Source organism: Phycodurus eques, chromosome 3 (genome assembly GCF_024500275.1).
Source record: "Phycodurus eques isolate BA_2022a chromosome 3, UOR_Pequ_1.1, whole genome shotgun sequence".
Taxonomy (NCBI): domain Eukaryota; kingdom Metazoa; phylum Chordata; class Actinopteri; order Syngnathiformes; family Syngnathidae; genus Phycodurus; species Phycodurus eques.
Window position 1 is genome coordinate 32860490 of NC_084527.1, and position 15063 is coordinate 32875552.

Sequence of the window (15063 nt, forward strand, 5' to 3'; positions counted from 1 at the left end):
GTCGGCTTTTTAACTTAACGTAACTTAACGTAACTTAACGTAACTTAACGTAACTTAACGTAACGTAACGTAACGTAACGTAACGTAACGTAACGTAACGTAACTTAACTTAACTTAACTTAACTTAACTAAGGAGCAACGCGCCTCGGACTCCGGCTACGGCTTACTTACGTAAAGGGAATCATGGCAAACGTATGGCGTATTGCTGCTTTCTCTGCGTCGCTGTTGTAAGAAACATGGCATCTTTGTGAATGTGATACCGACATTATCCAACAGGTGGAGACACAATCGCTCAATAGGTTTCAGGTTCTGAACCAGTAGAAACTAACGGGTCAATATAATCCCTGCACAGTGAAATGGGCAACCAATGTTTAAAAAATATTTGTTTTTTCATATACTCTGGATTATTTTAAGAGTGTCAACTGTTGCGATTTGGTATTGGGTCAAAAAACTGATGAACAGAAAAGAGTTTTACCTAGGGTGGTTCGAATCTGCATTTTTGTGAATTCTCAGGTAGGTTTAATTAATAGTTTAATGCTGAACATTAACCCAGTCCTTGTAGCCTATGCAATAACAATTCTCAACAAATACAATTCAAGGTTTTATTAGAAATATTTGACAGTCTACATTTATCAACATTTATCACATATATTCACAAATATCTGTAAACAAATTTAAGATGGCTGTTTTTATGGTGGCCAGCAAAATGTTGAACAAAAATATCAAGGTTCAGTGCCTTTGCACACTTGCACACACAATGTTGAGCACAGCTCCATGTGTTCATAGTAAATATATTGAAACCAATATGAGACTGAACATGTCATAAACGGCGTACCAATGTTCACTGTTACATTTCTCCCAAATAAAAGTATATCTCAATAAATTAGAATATGGTACACAAGTCCATTTATTTCAGTACTCATCCATTTTATAGATTCATTTAACACTTGGGGAACTACTTCCTTCAGAATTTCTACTTAAAAAATCATTTTCATTGTTTCTTGATTGTTTGTTACGTAATATTGTAATTTGTAGAGATGGTAAATTTCGTGTTTTACTTTGCCGTAAGCAAAAATCATCAAAATTATACATATATAAAACAACTGGAAATGTTTCACTCTGTGCGTAGTGCATCTCTATGATGCGAGTTTCGCTTTTTTAATTGCACTACCGAACTAAATTTATGCTTTTGATCGTAGTCTAATTTATTGAGACACCCCTCACCACCCAGCCTCACCACCGACCACCATCACACCTTTGACTCCCCCTCCTGCGTTGACCATCCACGAACGGTATGTGAAACGTATCTTCAAACAACAAAAGATCAACCAAGCGGCAGGCCCATACCATGTGTCCATGTCCTGCCTCAAAGTCTGCACGGACCAGCTCGCTTCAGTCTTCACACAGATATTCAATAGATCTCTGGAACTGTGCGAGGTACCATCCTGTTTCAAACGCTCCACCATCATGCCAGTCTCCAAGAAACCTGCAATCTCGGATCTGAATGACTACAGGCCTGTCGCCCTGACATTTAGGGTCATGAAATTATTTGAACGCCTCATGCTGGACCACCTGAAGAGAGTCACAGGTCCCCTGCTTGACCCCTCCAGTTTGCCTACCGAGCAAGTCTGTGAATGACGCAGTCAACATGGGACTGCACTTCATCCTCTAACACCTCAACATTGCGGGGACTTACGCGAGGATCCTGTTCGTGGACTTCAGCTCAGCGTTGAACACCATCACCCCCGAACTCCTGTCCTCCAAGCTTCTCCAGCTCAGCGTCTCGCGTGCCATCTGCCAATGGATTTACAGCTTCCTGACGGGCAGGACACAGCACGTGAAGCTGAGGGACACCACCGCATCTACATGCACCACCAGCACCGGGGTGCTCCAAGGATGTGTACTCTATCCGCTGCTCTTCTCTCTCTACACGAATGACTGCACCTCAACGCACCCGGCTGTCAAACCCCTGACGTTTGCATACAACACCACAGTCATTGACCTCATCAAAGATGGTGACAAGTCTGTGTAACGACAGGAAGTGGAGCGGCTGGAGCTGTGGTACAGCCGACACAACCTGGAGCTGAACACGCTCAAGACTGTAGAGATGCTCGTGGATTTCAGGAGGCAGCCTTCGCCGCAGCTGCCCCTCAAGCTGTCCAATTGCCGTGTCAACTATCCAGACCTTCAAGTTCCTGGGAATTATAGTCTCTCTGGACTTGAAGTGGGAGACCAACATCAACTTTCTTCCTGCGGCTTCTGAGGAAGCATGGCCTGCCACCGGAGCTGTTGAGGCAGTTCTACACAGCAGTCATCGAATCAGTCCCGTGTTCATCCATCACAGTCTGGTTTGGTGCTGCCACAAAAAAGGACAAACTCCGACTGCAACGGACAATTACAACTGCTGAAAAAATGGTTGGTACACCCTATGTACCCTTGAGGACTTGCACGCTTCCAAAACTAAGACAAGACCATGCAAAATCAATTTGGACCCTCCACCTCCTGGTCACCACGTCTTCCATCTCCTTCCCTCAGGTTGCCCCTATCGAACAATGCAAACTAGAACTAGCAAACATTCCAAAAGGCTCTTCCCTCTTGTCATTAGCTTCTTAAATAGTTAACTTACAATTCCATTTTAACATGATGCCAATTTTGTCTTGCGATTGTAGTCACATCTCTGTCGGGCCAATTATACATTATTAGTGCACTCACTGTAGTAATGCAGCCCTATGGGGGGTACAAGTCAGTGCAAACTGTAGGCCGGTCCCAAGCCTGGATAAATGCAGAGGGTTGCATCAGGAAGGGCATCCGGCTTAAAACCTTGCCAAACAAATATGAGCGTTCATCCAAAGAATTCCATACCGGATCGGTCATGGCCCGGATTAACAATGTCCACCACCGGCACCGTCAACCTGCGGGGCGCCGTTGGAAATTCAGCGACTGTGGGTCGAAGTCAAAGTAGAAGAAGAGGTGGAAAGCGGGTTCTTCGGCAGAAAGAGAAGAGGAAAACACAGAGCCCAGAACTGAATGTGGGGACTTTGAATGTTGGGACTATGACAGATGCAAATGGCTGAAGTGAACACTTTTTTCCAGAAGAGGCACGAACATAGGGTGACCTACAAGAGTGGAGGTAGAAGCACGCAGGTGGATTACATCTTGTGCAGAAGATGTCATCTGAAGGCGGTTACAAACTGTAAGGTAGTGGTAGGGGAGAGTGTGGCTAGACAGCATAGGATGGTGGTGTGTAAAATGACTCTGGTGGTGGGGAGGAAGATTAGGAAGACAAAGGCAGAGCAGAGAACCATGTGGTGGAAGCTGAGACAGGACGACTGTTGTGCAGCTTTTCGGGAAGAGGTGAGACAGGCTCTCGGTGGACGGAAGGCGCTTCCAGAAGACTGGACCACTGCAGCCAAGGTGATCAGAGGCAGGCAGGAGAGTACTTGGTGTATCATCTGGCAGGAAAGGAGAGAAAGAGACTTGGTGGTGGAACCTCACAGTACAGGAAATCATACAAGGAAAAAGGTAAGCTAAGAAGAAGTAGGACACTGAGAGGACCGAGGAGAGGCGAAAGGAATACATTGAGATGCGACACAGGGCAAAGGTAGAGGTGGCAAAGGCCAAAAAAGAGGCATATGATGACATGTATGGCAGGTTGGAAACTAAAGAAGGCGAAAAGGATCTATACAGGCTGGCCAGACTGAGGGATAGAGATGGGAAGGATGTGCAACAGGTTAGGGTGATTAAGGATAGAGATGGAAATATGTTGACTGGTGCTAGTAGTGTGCTAGCTAGATTGAAAGAATACTTCGAGGAGTTGATGAATGAGGAAAATGAGAGAGAAGGAAGAGTAGAAGAGGCAAGTGTGGTGGACCAGGAAGTGGCAATGATTAGTAAGGAGGAAGTTAGAAAGGCATTAAAGAGGATGAAAAATGGAAAGGCAGTTGGTCCTGATGACATTCCCATGGAGGTATGGAAGCATCTCGGAGAGGTGGCTGTGGAGTTTTTGACCAGCTTGTTCAATAGAATTCTAGTGCGTGAGAAGATGCCTGAGGAATGGAGGAGAAGTATACTGGTGCCCATTTTTAAGAACAAAGGTGATGTGCAGAGCTGTGGGAACTATAGAGGAATAAAGTTGATGAGCCACACAATGAAGTTATGGGAAAGAGTAGTGGAGGCTAGACTCAGGACAGAAGTGAGTATTTGCGAGCAACAGTATGGTTTCATGCCTAGAAAGAGTACCACAGATGCATTATTTGCCTTGAGGATGTTGATGGAAAGGTACAGAGAAGGTCAGAAGGAGCTACATTGTGTCCTTGTAGATCTAGAGAAAGCCTATGACAGAGTACCCAGAGAGGAACTGTGGTACTGCATGCGGACGTCTGGAGTGGCAGAGATGTATGTTGGAATAATACAGTACATGTACGAGGGCAACAGAACAGCGGTGAGGGGTGCTGTAGGTGTGACAGACAAATTTAAGGTGGACGTGGGACTGCATCAGGGATCAGCCCTGAGCCCCTTCCTGTTTGCAGTGGTGATGGATAGGCTAACAGATGAGGTTAGACTGGAATCCCCGTGGACCATGATGTTTGCAGGTGACATTGTGATCTGCAGTGAAAGCAAGGAGCAGCTGGAGGAACAGTTAGGAAGATGGAGGCATGCACTGGAAAGAAGATGAATGAAGATTAGCCGAAATAAAACACAATATATGTGCATGAATGAGAGGGGTGGTGGGGGAAGAGTGAGGCTACAGGGAGAAGAGATAGCAAGGGTGGAGGACTTTAAATACTTGGGGTCCACCATCCAGAGCAATGGTGAGTGTGGTCAGGAAGTGAAGAAACGGGTCCAAGCAGGTTGGAACGGGTGGAGGAAGGTCTCAGGTGTGTTATGTGACAGAAGAGTCTCTGCTTGGATGAAGGGCAAAGTTTATAAAACAGTGGTGAGACCAGCCATGATGTACGGATTAGAGACAGTGGCACTGAAGAGACAACAGGAAGCAGAGCTTGAGGTGGCGGAAATGAAGATGTTGAGGTTCGCTCTCGGAGTGACCAGGTTGGATAAAATTAGAAATCAGCTCATCAGAGGGACAGCCAAGGTTCGATGATTTGGAGACAAAGTTAGAGAGAGCAGACTTCGATGGTTTGGACACGTCCAGAGGAGAAATAGTGAGTATATTGGTAGAAGGATGATGAGGATGGAGCTGCCAAGCAAGAGAGCTGGAGGAAGAACAAAGAGAAGATGGATGGATGTTGTGAGGGAAGACATGAGGGCAGTTGGTGTTCGAGAGGAGGATGCAGGAGATAGGCTTAAATGGAAAAGGATGGCACGCTGTGGCGACTCCTAACGGGACAAACCGAAACGAAAAGAAGACGACGACTTGTAGTTAGGTTTGGTTGGCCTGTCACCAGGGCTGTGGGAAAGAGTAACCAGCTCCTCCCACCCCAGTTGCGGTCTTTCCGCTTTTGTTTTTACTGGTTGGTGTATTTTCCTGCACAGAATCTCTCCTTGTCGCACCGCCACCGGTGTCAGGTGTTCCACCCGCATGGTCGTCAGTTGGGCGCCCGTTCGTTGAAGTTTCACCCCTTTGATCCTAATACATCTGCAGGTAATAGGGCTACCGTCAGGTGACCGCTCCATGCAGCTGGCTTTTCGATATTCAGGTTCCAATATGCTGCTTTTCTAAAGCTAAGCCATGCGTTTTGATTTACCCAATGCTCACAGTCAAATACTCATTTTATAACACTTAATGTTGAATGTGTATTAATGTGCACGCGTGCATGCGCAGGTGTGTGGCCGCCGTGGCATGTGTGTCGCTACCATGGCATATACTGTACCTGTTTTATGTTGTATGTGACTGTGTGCGGGCCACCACTGCAAACCTATTTTATAAGGCTTTAATTAATGTGTGCGTGTGTGTGTGTGCTCGCATTTTATTTTTATTTTTTCGTTACAATGTGCTCCCCCATGCTGACCGGATGCCCACCTAAAAGACACACTCTGGCACTGACACTGTGACCATGATAACAATGTCTGGTTTCAGAGAGGTGGTGGTGATGTCTGTGGTAAACTTCAGCTGTAGGCTGAGGTCAACTCTTATTGAGCAGTTGTTTCCTGGGGCCAGAAAGAATGCTGGGATAGGCTCCAGCAGTCCGTAACCCCAGTGTGGATAAGCGGTAAAGAAAATGGATTTAAACGAATATGACAAAACAATTGTGACAGGCCAACCTGTTGTATCAACTTGTAATAATTTTGCTATTTTTCCTCTCTGTTTTCTTCTTCAGCCTGGAACAAATCTGATGCAGTATCTGACCACAGTAACTGGAGAGTAGGGAGGAGCATCAACGCTCACAAGCATATGTTGTCATAAATGGGGCAGCCTTGGTGCACCCATACCTTTTGGGTGCGGTCAATGGGTGCTTTAAAGTATTTTATATATTTGATGTTAAAGCAGTGGACCAAGAACACTGCGTACGTTGGAGATGGGGCTGACCTCGACTTGGGATGTTGTGAGTCGGTGTGGAGGATACTTCAAAGACCTCCACAATTCCACCGACACAACTTCCTCTGAGAGGGCAGAGTTTGGGGACTCTTTTTTTCTGGTGTTGAGGTCACAGAGGTGGTTAAAAAGCTCCTTGGTGACAGGGCCCTGGGGGTGGATGAAATCTGCCCGGATGTCCTAAAGGCTGTGGATGTTGGGACTGTCCTGGTTGACACTTTAAATGGTGACCGGTGTGCGCTGACCCCCATTTAGCACGAGTTTGAATGTGACTCAACTACATCCCTAATTTTAAGAAGGTGTGTGTTAGATATATTGTAGAAGTTATCATTTATTTGCTTAGCTTGCATTAGTATTATGGACAATGTTTAGAAAGAAAGATGTCTCGCCTTCAAGAAGATGACTCAGCAGGAATCATCTGAGAGAAGGACGTGGCCGGGACGTGGCAGGTGCCATGTTTTCACCTTGAAACCCTACCCTTAGTGTGTTGTGTCTTGTAGCTTAGTACGCTATGTCTTGTAAACTTAGAAACCTCCCTATTTTCAAATAAATGCAGGAGCGACGGGAGAGATTGTTTAGAGCGTGTTGAGAGGCTGTAATCTGAACAATCTCCCATGAGCCCTCCTCATGAGAAAAAGAAACCAGCGTCTTCATTCCTTTTGTGTCTATTTTTTATAATGTTGGGTAAGATAAATCCAACATTAAATTGTGTGTGCACGCTTGTGCAACCACATTATTTCAGTTGTTTATTTTTACTTCCCTTCTGTAAAATTGTTTTGTTTTTTTTCAATTGCGTTGGACAGGCTATAGGTCACATTAATGGTGGAAAAGATTTTGAAATGATATATATTGGCCACATTTTTTCATAACACAAAAAGCTGGCATTTGAACAGAGGTGTGTAGACTTTTTACATCCACGTTAAATGTTTTTTTTGTAACAAGGCTAATTAAAGACCGACCAAACAAACATGTATTTAAGAGAAATACAACGTGCATTTTCGTCTTGCAGCAGACCAGTTTTATTTGTCCATGTGAGTGTGATGACATACCCCAGCCTTCTCTGAGCTGAAACAAAAACAAACAAAACAAAATATAATATAAATATAAATATTACAATTAAGACAGGCAGCAAATTGAGAACCGCCTCACGGACCACCTTCCTTGGATCAAGCTGGAGCAGTGTGATTCACTAAATTAGCTGCAGTATAAACGTTTTACCAATAGAGGGTGCTAACAGACTACTACATGTTCATCGGGCCGATCACTTGCATTGACTTCGTGTTGAGTTGACTTTCCTTAAAGGTACAAGTGAACTTGAATGTTTATTTTTGCATTTCAGTGGTAATTTGTATTTATTTCACATTGTTTTCTGTATCTTAAACTAGATGAACTCTTACTCGATAAAAAAAAGTATTTTTGGTCATATTTCTGAGTGTCTGGAACGACTTAATTGCATTTGCAACAACAGCAAAACGAGTCTCCATTATGAATGCATCGATCAAAAATAGCTCGCCATTCCCACCAGCATCGATATTTATATTGTATTTGATCAAAAATCCAAATTACAACTGAATGCGCTTACAAGATCACGACCAGTGTTTATTTGAACAAGTATGAAAACATAGTTCAAATGTACAGTGCTTAACACATTAATTATTAATTATTTATTCTTATTTATCAGCATCAATAAGTGGTTTAAGTGCTTTCTTTCATCTTCAGTCAGCTCTGCACATTTTACCATTTTCAATAGGACTGGGGGAAACTGAATTCACCCAAAAACAGTTTTGTATCCACTTGGTCCATATATGGACAAGGACCGCCCCCTTTCCTCTGATTGGTTGCCTCCGTGTAGAAGTTGACAGCGCTGGCTAAGAGCGGAGAGGTAGGCAGAGATCTTCGATTGTAACGTAGATAAGGTCAAGAAATTTCGAAGGACCTGATTTCAGGCATCTCTGCAAAATAGCGTCTGGAAATCAGGAATGCGTGGACGATTTTAATTTACATATTGCATGTTTACTGAGGCACCATATAGACAGTATTACATCCCTAATAGCAGAAAAAGTTGGTTTGGTGAAATACGGGACCGTTAAAGAAATATGTGCTTCATCGCATCTGTGATTCTTAAATAGTAGTACACAAAAGAGTCCCTGAATTAAATACTAATAACTAAGGTTGTTATGCATACTTCCACTTTTTTTTTTTTTAAGTACATTTCATTTTTTTTGTTTTAAGTACATTTCATTTTTTTAGTTTTGAAACACAGTTGAGTTGTATTCGACTTTTAAGTACAGTACTATACTTTTGCATTTATATGGATAAGAAATGTTTGTGTTTCAATATTTATTTGAGTATGACTTCTTTAACATTTCTGTTGAATAGATTTAAATCATTATTTGAGTACAATTTGATTTGTCTATATTCAAGCACAGTGTTAATGTTTGGACTGTGCATAATGTTGCGGTGGATTACAAATCAGAAATACAGCTATACTTTTAGGAATAAAACCTCTGCCTCATGTTTGATGAACTCTTAAGACCACTATGTTACTGTATTTTAATGTTGGTCACTATGGTGGAAATCTCAAATGTCATGAATACTGTCGCTCCTATTAAAATTAAAACAATCTTGAGGCGACCTAGAACACCGTGGAGGAGCACTATGATGGTAACGACCTCTAAATCAAAGTGGAGGAAATCAGAACGTAAGTTCAGAAAAAAAAAACAACTCCGGAATTGACTACGACCGCTACGGCAAAGACTTTGTAATTTTAACCGAGAGTTATTCGGGGTTAGACAGCAACACTTCTCTGAACTCATCAGTTAGAACCTCAACAATACTCGCTCTCTGTTTGCTGTGGTTGACAAGCTCACAACTCCCCCAAATCAGATAGCTCCAGAACTCCTAACAGCAGATAAACGCGTTGAATTTTCTTTTTATTTTAGTGAAAAAAAATACAATCAATCAGGTTAAATATCAGCGCAAATCAGCAAAATGATAAAATAATGCTAAATCTAAAGCGACCCAGGAAAAACTATATTACCATGTCATAATTTGATACAGTTGACCAAAAAAACTGTAGACAAAATGGTTCAGCAGGTGAAACAATCAACGAGCTGTCATGACTCAATACCATCTGACTTTTTCAAAACTGTTATGAAGTCTATGCTGGCTGATTTACAGCAAAACAATCAATTGCTCACTTCAGTCAGGCAAGTTCCCTAAAGCTCTTAAAAGTAGCTTCCATTAAGCCTCTTCTAAAAAATAGAAGGTTGGACCCTTCCATGTTAGCAAGCTATAGAATTCCCATAAACTCACTCCTAAACCTTGTTGAAAGCCTTCCCACAAGAGTTGAAGCCGTTTTGCTGCAAAGGGTGGACCGATGTCATATTAAACCCTATGGATTAAGAATGTGATATCACTTAAATTCATGACAATAAAAGATGATGATTCTTCTTCTTCTTCTACAGTGTTGGCAAATCCCTTTATAACCTCGTTTTTGAATTTTTCAATTCAGTTGAGATTTTCTGTGGTTCTGACAAAGATGCAAATGTTCCATGATTTTAGCATCAAAAATCATACGTCCATAGGATTCGTCCACGATTGAAACCTACATGTCCTTGATTCGCTATTATTTTTCTTGTTTTCTGTGAAGTTTGAAGTAATTTCGCCGATGCAATTGCTCTCAGTTTGATCCTAAAAATGAGACTGCTCGAGTGGATGCCATAGAAAATTCTGAAAATGGCCTGTTTGCACTTTTCATTTTCAACTAATAAGGCTAACATGCTGGCATTTTTCTATCAAACAGTCAAGGTTTTCGTTGACAAGTTTCATCGTGATTGACACTGATTTCTGGGCAGAAAACTTTGGTAAATTATCGACATAAAAGGTGGCATAAAATCCTCAATCCCTTATCCGATTCTTACAAAATAGGGCTCGTTTTATTCATGTAACACTCCTCTATCCTCTATTTTGATATAAAGTTATTTTGTTTATTTCTTGGGCAGTTCTTTCTTAATTTGTTACTACATCTTGTATTTCTTGCGCAGTTCTTTCTTAAGTTTCACAGCTTTGCTTTAATGTGTTAGTAGGCTAATTTCTCTCCGACTCACCCTTCTCTTCCACGGAGGTTGCCCTCGGTCCTTCTGGTTGTGTATCTTGTAACCAAGCATTTCTAGCATAACGGATACCACTGCACAAACAGTATCAGCTTACTGGTCTCGGTGATGTTCTTGGTAGGGATGCTTAGAATCAGAATCAGAATCATCTTTATTTGCCAAGTATGTCCAAAACACACAAGGAATTTGTCTCCGGTAGTTGGAGCCGCTCTAGTGCAACAGACAGTCAATTTACAGAACACTTTGGGGACATAAAGACATTGACAAAAAACAATTGTGCATAAAGATGCAGAGTCCTCTAGCACTTAGAGCAGTTCGAATGACTAATATTGCAATAGTCCGGTGCAATGACCATTGTGCAAAGGGCGCTGAGACTTCAAGGAGTGTATGCGGTTTAAAGTGACGAGTAGTGCGATCATCTGGGACAATGTTGGTTGTGCAAATGTTACAGATACTCCTCAATCAGTGTGCAAATGGAGCAGATGCTACTCTGGCATGAGTGGCCAGTATATGCAAATAGTGCAGCATGGCGAGACAACTACAGTGAGTGCACGAGTAATACATAATTGGCCCCACAGAAATGTGACAACGAACTCAAGTCAAAAAAATTCCAGCTTGTTGTAATGGAATTATAGGTTAGGTGTTTAAGAGGTTGATCGCAAGAGGGAAGAAGCTGTTGGAATGTCTACTAGTTCTAGTTTGCGTTGATCGGTAGCGCCTACCTGAGGGAAAGAGCTGGAAGAGCTGGTGACCGGGGTGCAGACGGTCCGAGAGGATTTTGCACGCCCTTGTCCTAGTTCTGGCAGCGTGCAAGTCCTCAATGGTGGGTAGGGGGGTACCAACAATCCTTTCAGCAGTTTTGATTGTCCGTTGCAGTCGGAGTTTGTCCTTTTTTGTAGCAGCACCAAACCAGACTGTGATGGAAGAACACAGGACTGATTCGAATGACCGCTGTGTAGAACTGTCTCAGCAGGTCCGGTGGCAGGCCGTGCTTTCTCAGAAGCTGCAGGAAGTACATCCTCTGCTGGGCCTTTTTGAGGACGGAGTTGATGTTGGTCGCCCACTTCAGGTCCTGAGAGATTGCAATTCCCAGGAACTTGAAGGTCTCGACGGTCGACACAAGGCAGCTGGACAACGTGAGGGGCAGCTGTGGCGAAGGATGCCTCCTGAAGTCCACGATCATCTCTACCGTCTTGAGCGTGTTCAGCTCCAGGTTGTGTCGGCCGCACCACAGCTCCAGCCGCTCCGCTTCCTGTCGATATGCAGACTCGTCACCGTCCTTGATGAGGCCGATGACAGTGGTGTCATCTGCAAACTTCAGGAGCTTGACAGTCGGGTTCGCTGAGGTGCAGTCGTTCGTGTAGAGAGAGAAGAGCAGCGGAGAGAGGACACAACCTTGGGGCGCCCCAGTGCTGATGCTGCGTGTGGATGAGGTGGCCTCCCCCAGCCTGACCTGCTGTGTCCTGCCCGTCAGAAAGCTGTAGATCCACTGGCAGATGGCAGGTGAGACGCTGAGCTGGAGAAGCTTGGTTGAAAGGAGTTCAGGGATGATGGTGTTGAACGCTGAGCTGAAGTCCACGAACAGGATCCTCGCGTAGGTCCCTGCACTGTCGAGGTGTTCTAGGATGAAGTGCAGTCCCATGTTGACTGCATCATCCGCAGACCTGTTCGCTTGGTAGGCAAACTGCAGGGGGTCCAGCAGGGGACCTGTGACACTCTTGAGGTGGTCCAGCACGAGACGTTCAAAGGACTTCATGACCACAGATGTCAAAGCGACAGGCCTGTAGTCATTCAGACCAGAGATTGCAGGTTTCTTGGGGACTGGAATGATGGTGGAGCGTTTGAAACAGGATGGAACTTCGCACATTTCCTAAGATCTGTTGAAGATCTGAGTGAAGACTGGAGCGAGCTGGTCCACGCAGACTTTGAGGCAGGATGGGGACACATGGTCCGGTCCTGCCGCTTTGTTAATCTTCTGTTGTTTGAAGATGCGTCTCAGATCCTGTTCATGGATGGTTAACGCAGAAGTCAGAGGTGTGGTTGTGGTCGCGGGTGCGGCCGGGTGGGTGTGTGGAGTGAAACTGTCCTTTTCAAATCTGCAATAGAAGGTATTCAAGTCGTTGGCTAGTGTGCTATTGTTCTCAGCTTGGGGGGATCGTCGCTTGTAATTAGTCAGCGGTGCTGTGTTGATTCTGTCCAGTAGGGATTCTAATTGTGCTTCTTTCGTGAGCGTTGGCAAGCATGAGGTACTGTAGCTGAGGTCCACCAGGACTTCATGATCTTCTCTCGCAGGTCAATTGCTGTTCTATTGAGCTGTTCTGTTGGTAGGGCTTGGAACCCAATCTCGATGTTTGGGGGTGATGGTGAAATCACCCCCACGACCATGTGCCCTGGCTCCCCCTTGATGAGGTACATTGTATCTCATCTGTCTCCAACTGTGATAGTTCCTCTTGCTAATATAATTGTTGAAATTTGTGCTGATTTATTAAAAAAGAAAAACTGAAATATCACACTGCAATGAAGTATTCAGACCCTTGGCTGTGACACTCATATATTTTGAACTCGGGTGCTGTCCATTTCTTCTGATCATCCTTGAGATGGTTCGACACCTTCATTGAAGTCCAGCTGTGTTTGATTCTACTGATTGGACTTGATTAGGAAAAAGCCTCACCCCCATCTATATAAGACCTTACAGCTCCCAGTGCATGGCAGAGCAAATGAGAATCATGTGGTCAAAGGAAGTGTCTGAAGAGCTCAGAGGCAGACTTGTGGCGAGGCACAGATCTGGCCAAGGTTACAAAAAAAAATCTGCTGCACTTAAGGTTCATATGAGCACAGTGACCTCCATAATCCTTAAATGGAAGACATTTGGGAAGAACAGAACCCTTCCTAGAGCTGGCTGTCCGGCCAAACTGTGGTGAGAGAGGTAAAGAAGAACCCAAAGATCACTATGGCTGGGCTCCAGAGATGCAGTCGGGAGATGGGAGAAAGTTCTCGAAAGTCAACCATCACTGCAGCCCTCCACCAGTCGGGGCTTTATGGCGGAGGGGCCCGACGGAAGCCTCTCCTCAGTGCAAGACACATGAAAGCCTGCATGGAGTTTGCTTAAAAAAAAAAAAACCTGAAGGACTCCAAGATGGTGAGAAATAAGATTATTTGGTCTGATGAGACCAAGACAGAAACTGTTGGCCTTAATTATAAGTGGCATGTGTGGAGAAAACCAGGAACCTGTCCAGTACAGTCCCAATTGTGAAGCATGGTTGTGGCAGCATCATGCTGTGGAGGTGTTTTTCAGCTGCAGGGACAGGACGACTGGTTGCAATCAAAGGAAAGATGAATGTGGCCAAGTACAGGGATATCCTGGACAAAAACCTTCTCCAGAGTGCTCAGAACCTCAGACTGGGCCGAATGTTCACCTTCCAACAAGACAATGACCCTCAGCACACAGCTAAAATACCGAAGGAGTGACTTCAGAACAACTCCATTTGCTCCCTGACTTAAACCCAATTGAGCATCTCTGGAGTGACCTGAAAATGGCTGCCCACCAACGTTCACCATCCAACCTGACAGAACCGGAGCGGATCTGTGAAAAACTTGGTTGCTTCTACTAAACACTGAGCAAAGGGTCTGAATACTTACGGCTATGTGATATTGCAGCTTTTCTTTTTGAATAAATCAGCCAAAATCCCAACAATTCCATTTGCTCTCCTGTCAATATGGTGTGCTATGTGTACATTAATGTGGGGGAGAATTTTTTTTTTTTTAATGATTTTAGTAAATGGTCGCAATGTAACAAAAAGCAACGTGTGCCACAAGAGGACAACTGTCTGGGAGGCGGAGGGTAAATAACAACGTAAGCACTCTGTGTGTGTTTTGGCCCCGCCTGTAGCCGACAGAAAGGCTGCCAAACGCCGCTTGATTCCCCAAAACTATTTGAAACATAACTTCGAGATAAGGGCACACAAACAGCAGACGAATCGAATGATATTATTGACGTCGGACATGTTTGATGTCGACTAAGATTTGGGCGTGCGGTGCCGTTTCTTTTCCAACGCTGTGCGAATTCGGCGTAGATGTCGTGGAGTTTGACGCAAAAAAAAAAAAAAAGTAGATATATTTTGTTTCCGATGCGAACATGAGCTTTCCGCGGCGCTTTAATCTGGAATGGACACCCAGCTTCGAAATTCATCGCCATGCAGCCCAAGGTAGTATACATTTCTTTTTTTTTTTTTTCTTTTTTTTTTTCCCCCCTAGTGCAGTTTGGCGTTTTATTTTTCTAAATCAGTCATACAATAGTGGAACGGAGGAAAACAAGTGAGTGTGACAGTTTATTGTTGCTTCTTTGAAAACGGTCATTAAAACTGTTTAAATGTATATATATATATATATATATATATATATATTGTTTTTTTAGACGCTGGAACAGGCAGCCAGCCTCAGGCGTGCTCAGTCTTC

The 15063-nt window shown here is 43.9% G+C and overlaps 1 protein-coding gene across 12 annotated transcripts in view; it reads left to right on the forward strand.

The window, feature by feature from the left end:
* Positions 1-14502: 14502 nt before the first annotated feature.
* The window catches only part of pdzd2 (PDZ domain containing 2), a 136255-nt gene continuing 135694 nt past the window's right edge, over positions 14503-15063 (forward strand). For all 12 annotated transcript variants that reach the window (XR_009768352.1, XR_009768351.1, XM_061673119.1 and 9 more), the window contains exon 1: positions 14503-14813. Coding sequence is in view for 1 of the 12 variants with exons in the window: in XM_061673125.1 (XP_061529109.1) it covers positions 14802-14813 (12 nt within the window). In the remaining 11 variants the exon portion in view is untranslated. The remainder of the gene's footprint in view (positions 14814-15063) is intronic.